This window comes from Alligator sinensis, unplaced genomic scaffold, assembly GCF_000455745.1.
Source record: "Alligator sinensis unplaced genomic scaffold, ASM45574v1 scaffold520_1, whole genome shotgun sequence".
NCBI classification, from domain to species: domain Eukaryota; kingdom Metazoa; phylum Chordata; order Crocodylia; family Alligatoridae; genus Alligator; species Alligator sinensis.
The window spans coordinates 2308819-2317399 of NW_005842064.1; the positions used below are offsets into that span (position 1 = coordinate 2308819).

General features: G+C 53.8%; 1 protein-coding gene across 1 annotated transcript in view; it reads right to left on the reverse strand.

The window, feature by feature from the left end:
- PPP1R9B (protein phosphatase 1 regulatory subunit 9B) overlaps positions 1–8581 on the reverse strand; it is a 49090-nt gene that overhangs the window by 24804 nt on the left and 15705 nt on the right. The window contains exon 2 of the mRNA XM_006023322.3: positions 2525–2657. Coding sequence (XP_006023384.1) covers positions 2525–2657 — 133 coding nt within the window. The remainder of the gene's footprint in view (positions 1–2524; positions 2658–8581) is intronic.

An 8581-nucleotide genomic window follows, 5' to 3' on the forward strand; every position in this document is an offset into this window, starting at 1 on the left:
AGAAATGACAGCGTGAGAGAGCAAGAGGAAGTGGAGCCAATGAGCCAGCGTGAAGGCAAGCGCCCTGGCCAGGCAGGACTGGATCACTCCCATGGGCATGGCAGCATCACCTAGCTAGGCTGCTTTGCTGCTCCAGACCCAGATCACCACCCCCTGCTGAAGCAAGTCAGAGCCCAGGTCCAGTCTGAGCTCGTTCCTCTGTATTCAGAGTGGTGCAGCCTCAACTGGCAGAAGGAAGGCTGAGTGGGGGGTGGTGGGGAAGGGCCCAGTGTGGGAAAAACAGTTTATGTTCAGGGACTGTGTGGGCAGGGGGGGCAAAGAGGTTAGGGATAAAGCCAGGCTGGTGATCAGGAGGGGGCCCCTGAGCTTCAGACAAGGGAAACACTGGGGCAGCCCCCCAGCCAATTGCAGGGGCGAAGAACCCTGCTGGTGGCAGATGGATCAGGTGGTTCCAGCGAAAGCAGGGAGGGGGCTAGCTGACCCTGGAGGCCCCCTCTGGTCCCCTGTCCTCTGCTTCAGCAGCAGGGCGTTGACTAAACCTACATGTCCCCTCCCCTCCCTATTCTTCAGGCTGGAGGCTTTCTAGGACAGGGGCCGTCTCTCTCTATGTGAACAGTCAGTGCCTTGCAGAGGGGCCCTTATCTCTGCTGTCTCCCTGAGCTCCCAGAGTAGTACATGCAATGAAGTGCCTGGTGCACCCCTTTGATAGCATGTCTCACCTCATGTCACACGGGTCCAAACCGTAGCCCATCAGACCTGTGTCTGCCCCCAGTCCCAGGCAACACTTCAGAGAAGGGCCTGGCTTCCTGCCCGTCAGTATTGTGCTCCTTCAGGTACCATGTGCTGCACATGTGCTTGTCTCAGCTCCCAGGAACTCAGCAGCTGCTCTAGCCCAGCAGGGTCTTACCTACAGGTGCCCTTAGTAATACCAGCACCCTTCACCCTTGCTCCCTCACTCTCAGAGCCCTTGCATTGAAAGACACAGGCCCCTCTACGTGGGGAAAGCTGCATTTCCTGTGTCCTCTAGGACCCTCCAGAGCTCATCTTCCTCCCAGGCTCTAGCATCTCAGTCCCATGATTACTCCTACCTTCTCCCCATCAGATTCCTCCCCAGCCCCAAAGCACCCAAAAACAGCTTTCCAATACCCTGTCTCTTTTTCCCATGCGGCCTCTTTGCTTTAGTAACAGCTGCTGCCTATGGGGCAGGTACCCTCACTGGGCTACCCATGAGCCTCTCACACAAGCTGTGCATTTGCAGCTATTTGACGAAGAAGTGTGCAGGAATAGGTATGTGTGGATATGCAGGTGCATGTAAAAATAAGTGTTCAGGGGGAGACATGTGAACAGGCAGGCAGACAGGTGTGTGTGCATGCATGCACCATTGCATATGCATGAGTCACTGTGCCTGCCTGAAGTGGCAGGCGCATGTACCTGTGTTCAGATATGTGTGCATTAACATGCAGGGACGTGTGAATGTCTGGTGGCAGATGAAGCGTGCATGGGGATGGCATGGAGCACGCATTTGAGTGGAGGATTGCAAATGAGTGTGTGGAAGGATCTGGCAGCTTGGAGGAATGTAGGGGTGAAGAGGGGGTGCCCAGGTGGGCTGGCTACACCCACAGGGCAGGCAGAGCTGTAAATGTGTTGGCAAGTCATGTAAAAGAACAAGGGCAAGTTCAGTGGGAAGAGGGGAGGCCTGTTGTGGCTGTGGGCTGGGCAGACCTGTGTGTGCAGCAGGTGGTGTGAGGGGCTATGTGTGTAAGTAGAGTGTGAGAGTGGTAGGCATGGGAGGACCAGCTGTGCCCATGGGCTGGATGGAGCTGTGCTGCCCAAGCAGGCAATGTGAGGGGCTGTGTGTGTGAATGGAAGTGTGGGGTTTCATGAGGGACCGACTGTGCCCGAGTCCAAGTGGAGCTGCGCAGATTCAGGAGGCAGTGTGAAGGGATGAGTGTGTGAGTGTCAAGGGAGCCAGCTGCGCCTGTGGGCTGGTCAGAGCTGTGCAACAGCAGGTGGTGTGGGGGGATGAGTGTGCAAGTGTGACTGTGAGGAACCGGCTGTGCTCACAGGCCAGGCGGAGCTGCATGTGTGTAGCAGCTGGTGTGAAGGAATCAGGCTGTGAGTGAGGGACACAGTGGGGGCCAGCTGCACCCGTGGGCTGGGTGGAACTGTGTGTACATAGACAGATGGTGTGAGGGGGTTCTCAGGTCTTGATTCCCAGCACACTTGAGCCCTTTCACTGCACCTCTGCCTGTACAAAGGGGCCTTAAATGGGCTGCAAGGAGCCCAAGGGGCCCCCCTGCCTGGGGTGAGGGCTCTATGCCTGACCTACCCTAGGGCACATCATGTCACACTCTGGGTTACCCCCTGGGATGCATGTGGCATTGGACAGACTCAAAGCAGGGGCAGCACTAGGATGGCTTAAAACCATCCCTATCCTCCCCCACCACAGGGACTAGGACCCCAAGGACCAAGCCCTCAGCCTTCCTAGTGTCACCTCCACCAGAGCCAGACCCCCACTCCATACCTTTCTCCAGCTCCACAGGGAACAGGTCTAGTCGCTCCACCCGCTTCTCCAGCTCATACTCTGCTGAAGCAGCCATGGGGTCCACATCCTCGTTCCGGCGGTCATAATCCTCATTGGAGTAGGTGCTGAAGACCTGGAAGCAGGGAAAAAGGGTAAAGTCAGGAGAGACTCAGGTAAGGGAGGAGCTCGGGGTATAAGGGGCACTAGTGAGGGACCACCCAAGAGACAGGCCCACTTATACATCCCCCACAGCTGGAGAGGAGCTGCCATGAAGCAGCTCAGCATGTGCCCCCTGTACGCAGCCTCGTGAGAGCTGGGACATCTCTCTAATGCAAGGGCAGCAGAGGTGAAGGGGACTTCCATGTTCCCCATGAAAGTGAAGTACTCCTATGTGATAGGGACTGAAGTGTCATTCTGGCCACCTGGTGGGAGCCTGAGCTTGTCAGATGAGGCTGGGGTTGGTGCACGAGGCTGGTATAAGGAGATGTGGGTCCAGGTCTGTAAGGGAAGGTTAATGACTAGAGCCAGCTGGAAGCACCACGATGGAGCCATCCTCCATTGCAATGGAAACATTCCACGAGCCCAGGGGGAAAACATCCCGTCAGCGTCAAAACAGTCTGTTTGGGTGGCAAAGCCTTCCAGCTTCTCTGCTGGAAATGGGATTTTGTTCCCCAGCTAATTTTGTTTTTCCCAGAAAACTTTGCTTGTGGAAAGTAGAGGCATTTTCAGGTGTAGAAATAAAGCCAAACCCTGAGCTCTCCAAGTCCCTCACACAGCAGGTGGATGTTCCCCCGCTCAGGTTCTGACCTCCCCTTCCCACACAGGCCCACGGATGCATAAGCCCTCTCTTACTGTAGTGATAACAGTAGGACTTCCAGGGCCTGAGCTAATTCAGACCCCCATAGTGTCAGTGTGTGCATAATGGAGGACAGTGCCTGCTCAGCTCAGTGCCTAGGCACTGCCCAAACACAGTGAGAGCCAACCCCTGCCTTCACGTACTGAATGGACAAGGCAAGAAAAAGACTTGCACACAGATCCAGACAAAGGTGAGAGGAGAACCTATGTGCCTTGAGGGCTAATCCAGGGCTCTAGCAACTGGCCTCTACTGCATCATGCCATAGCTATTGGGAGTCAGATAAGTTCCCAGGGCAGATAGTTCTCTCACCATTTTCGCCTTCAGCATAATACATGTGACACCAGAACCCCAGACTCCAAGCCAGGGGCCTATGTGAGTTCACAGCAGCAGATCTCCCAGGTGGGACCTGCCCTCTGAATGCACCACATCTCTGGTTACCAATAACCCGTGTAATCATGAATAAACTATGAGGTGACCTGCTCCCTGATGGCTAGAGGACCCATGTCTGTAATTACAACAGGAATGGGAGTGCCTCCCTGGAGGGACATGCCTGCCTGGCCCTGGAACTGTGAGTCCTGCAGCCCCTGGGCTCCAGGGCCCATGAAACCCTGGTGGGGCTCCCGGAGCTGGTAGCAGGGTGGCCCCAGGTCAGTGGCTCAGCAGCTGTTTAGATGGGGGCTTGGGTTTGCTAGGAAACACCCCCCCAGTTCCAGGCCACCATACCCAGCACATCTAGGGCCAAACTGCGGGGACCTGTCACCAGGGACAAGGGGCCCACAAGACAGGAAGAAGGGGGAGAAGCAGAGCTAGAGATGGTTGGGGATAAGAGAAGGAGCTGGGAGGGAAGGAGGGAGAGAAAAGAAAGAAGGGAGATGGGAAAGGGAGAAGAAGGCAGGAGGGGTGAAAGGGCTGTGAAGTTGGGGAGTTAGCAGGAGCAGAAGGAGGTGACAGCCCCCAGGGGTTGAGGATGGGAAAGGGTGTGAGTCCTTCTGCAGGAGGCAGGGGAGGCATGAGCTATCAGCTTCTACATTGTCCCACTGCTGATCTTTGGTCAGGTCCCTCAGGGATGAGGGGGGTGTAACCCCCCTCCCACTCCCGCTGCAGTGCCTGTTCCCTTCACACACTCAGGCCCTACCTAAACCTAGCAAATGCACTGGATCCTGGTAGGCCTGCCTTGGTGCCCACCCCAGCAGGCCTTGAGCATCCTGATCCGGGGAGAAAAGCAAACAGCATCCAGCACTGACTAGGCAGAGACTAGCACAGATGCTCTGGGGCTCTGGCAGCCTGTCAGACAGATTAGATGGTGGGATCTCTCCATCCATCCATCCATCCATCCATCCATCCAGGCACTAATACCACGATTGTGGCATTCAACCACCCAGCTGAAGAGCCGGGAATTCATGAGCTAACTCCCTCAAGCAAGGACCAAGGGGCTAAATCCATTCCTAATGCACCCCCCTCACATTTCTCATGTCCCTCCCTCCCTCTTATGTGGGGCAGGAGGGAAACTGGCTGGGAAGCATAACCCAGCTGGGCAACAGGCCCTGACCCTGCCCTGGAGAGAAGACCTAAGGCAAGGAGCCCCATGCCCAGCCCGATGAGAGCTCTTGCCCTGAAGAAGGCTGGCTCTGAGACCAGGTGGGCAGTGCCCGTGTGGGAAGGGTAGGCTAAGACGCACACAAGGGGTGGATGCTACCTTCCTTGTTAGCAGCTGGGCCCCCATTATCCATCCATTGCCCAGGCCATGGCAGCCAGGAGGGCACCTGGAGCATGAGGTGGGTGAAGGGAACAGCTCTGAAGAAAATTCCTCTTGTCTCTTGCTCAGGGCTCTTACTAACTTCCCCCTCCCCCCATGGCACTGGTTAGGGATAATGAAGCCTGAAAAGCTTCCTTTAGCTGCCTTGGCATTGACTCCCACAGTTCTCATGCCAGTTTCAAGTTCATTCCAGGTGCCAGCAGTACCCATGGCTGTGCTCACCGCTATTGACTCTTGTGACAAAGCCAAACCACAAGGAAAAGGCCCTTTCAGAAGCATCACCCCAACCAGGGCAGCTGAACACAATTACAGTATTACTGATTTGCCAGAGACCTATTGAGACCACCACCAAGTCAAAAGGCCTATGTACACTCGGAGCTGCATGGACACAGCATGACATATGACCCCGGTCCCAATTGAGAGCAAGCCCCAACCAAGCAGGTGCTGTACAGACACCAAAGATGGAACTGCCCAAGGGTAGCAGAAGGTGACTTACCCCAAGGCACAGCACTGCTAGGTAGATTGAGCTGGGGCTGGAAGCCAGGGCATCTGAGCACTAAGCTAGCCCTGGCCCTGGAGGGGCATACCAATCCCTTCCTGATACTCTTCCTCTACACAGCCACCTCCTCCTACTGCAGTCTGTGGGTGCATTTACACATCGCCCTACAGTGACATAGCGATGAGCTATGCTGCTGTATGGTGCACTACGGTGGTGTAGCAATCACACGGTCTACACATGAGCACCAGCTACATCACCATAGCAGCACGCTCCCTGCTTATAGCATACAGTGGCTCCAAAAGGAACTACTAAAGCATGGCACAGTAACAACATCGCCATATGGTGACGTGTAGACGTGCCCTGTATTGGTGAAGACAGTGGGGCAGGAAAATCTAAGGCATTCAGAAGACTCCTGGGAAGCTCCATCCAGTTCCCCCCAAGGCTTCTGAAGAGCATGTACCATATAAAATAATAGGAAAGTAGGGCTGGCAGGCTTAATGAGGTCATCTAGTTCAGCCCCCTACCCAAGGCAGAATGATCCCTGATTAAACCATCCCAGTCAGTCTGTCCAACCTGCTTTTGAAAATTTCCAGCCTATTCCAATACCTGAACATCACCCTAGTCAGAAAGCTCCTCCTAATCTTCAACCTAAGTTTCCACCGCTGAATCTTGAGGCCACTGTTCCTCGTCTTGTCCCGTACAGCCACAGAGGAAAGTCCATCTCCATCTGTTCTGTAATTACCCGTCAGTTATTTGAAGCCTGTTCTAGTTGGGGACGGTCCTGCTTTGAGCAGGGGATTGGACTAGATGATTTCCTGAGGTCCCTTCTAATCCTAATTTTCTATTATTCTATGATCAGATCCCCGCTCAGTCTTCTCTTCTCCGAACTAAATAACCCTATTCTTTCAGACTTTTCTCATAAGCCATGTTTCCAAGACCTCTAATAATTTTTGTCACTCTGCTGGACTCTTTCCAATCTATCCACATCCTTCTTGAAGTGTGAGATCCAGACCTGGACCCATTAATCCAGGTGAGGCCTCATCAGTGCCAAATAAAGTAGAAAAATCGCTTCCTTTGTTTACAAGTGATGCTCCTGATAGTACAACTCAGGACACTGCTGACTTTTTTTGCATCAAGAGCACATGTTTGGCTCATATTGTTGGCTCACATGCTGGATTCCAAAGTTGTATTGCCTCTTCTCCAAGCCTGTGCAAGGCTCCAATGGGAATCTCAGCTGTAGGGTCCCCATGCCAGGACCCTCTCCAAATGTAGGGTGACAAAGAGCAAGCCCTGCCCAAGATGGGGGAGTTTTGGGTAGCTATTACAGCAGCTCCCTCAGTAATCTGGCTGGGTCACACCCTTTCAGGCACGCATGGAGCCAAGAACTGAAGTTCAGTGTCTTCTTATGCTGACAAGACGTCTGTGCCCAGGACTCCATGTGGATAGGTGAGGGGGTCGTGGAGGGGGACAAGCTAGACACTGACCTGACAGATCTGCAGGGGGAGAGAGAGAGAGACAGGAAAGGATGGAGGAGGAAAGTGGATGCTTTCTGAAGTTCCCTCTGGGGGCTCAGGTGATGTGAGTGTGGGGGCTGCCCTCTGGATTCCCTACCATGGAGGGGAACCTCACACAGCCCTACAGGCAGAAGGGACGACACAGAGAGGAGGGCATGCTCCTTCCACTGCCCTGTGCCAGGCTTTGCAGTGACATGTGGCACTGAGGAGGCTGGGGGGTGGCAGGCGGAGGGCACGCTGGCAGATTAATTAGCACTGTCCCGGGCTTCACAAGGAAGAGTTTTCACGCTTCATATCTCCTGTGACAGCCTGCGGGGCTCCATTACAGCATGGAGCAAGTGTGAGAGACAGAAGGGAGGGGGCGGGGGCGGGCACAGCATGGCATCCAAAAATGTGATACCAGGAGCTCCTGGCTCTGCTGGCTGAGGAGGGGTGAAGGGAGTGGCAGGCGGCTGGCAGAGCACCCAGTGGGGGAGGAAAGGGGATGTATAGGGAGGATGTGTGCAGGGATAAAGATAGGCAGAAAGAGGGAGTACATGGGGATGGGAAGAGGGAGGCAGGTAGACTGATGGACAGAAAGAGAAAGGGTATATAAGGATGGCTAGATAGAAAGTCAAATAAATGAAGCAATGGATAGATAGATAGATAGATAGATAGATAGATAGATAGATAGAGTGTGTCTATGGGGATGGAGAGAGAGAGACAGATGATGTATATGAGGATAGCCAGATAGGTAGACAGACAGCAGGTGTGTCTGGGGCTGGATGGTTATATAGCTAGTTAGATAGACAGAGGGTGTGTGGGGGGCATGGATGAACACAGAGATGGTCAGACACAAGCAGTGAAATACTATTTCTAAGCAGCAGCTCTCCAGCAGTCTACCTGGCAGTTTTGGCTCTTGCTTTCCGCTTTGGCTTAATAAACCTGTATGTACACCTGGCTACAGAAATTCTGGTTAAAACTGGGATGGAGGGAAGAGAACCCTTACAAGTTGTAGGTGCATTTAGTAGCCATGGGATAAAATGGATGGAAAGCAGTGGAGAAAGTTTCTTCAGAATAGGAAGAGGGGCCCAAGCTAAAACCAAGACCTACTCATTGCCAGGGCAGCAACCACCTCGCTGGCCACAAACCCTCCTGCCCTCACATCACAGAGATGCAGGATTCAAACCACCTCTGGGTAAATGGGGGGCCTAGAATCCAGGTCTTTGACTTCTAAGGCTGGCACTTGCACCACTCAGATGAACTGAGTTAAAACATAGAAATGCCCTCCTCTTCCTCTGTCTAGCACCTGATAATTACGGGCTCCCAAGTGTCTATGTTTGTGAGCCTTAGACACCAGTAGATGTCCAGAACAGGTGCACATACATAGCTGCATACCCACCCAGCCAGTGTGTAACCTACTGAGCATGCTCAGTTGGCACATGCAGGCACG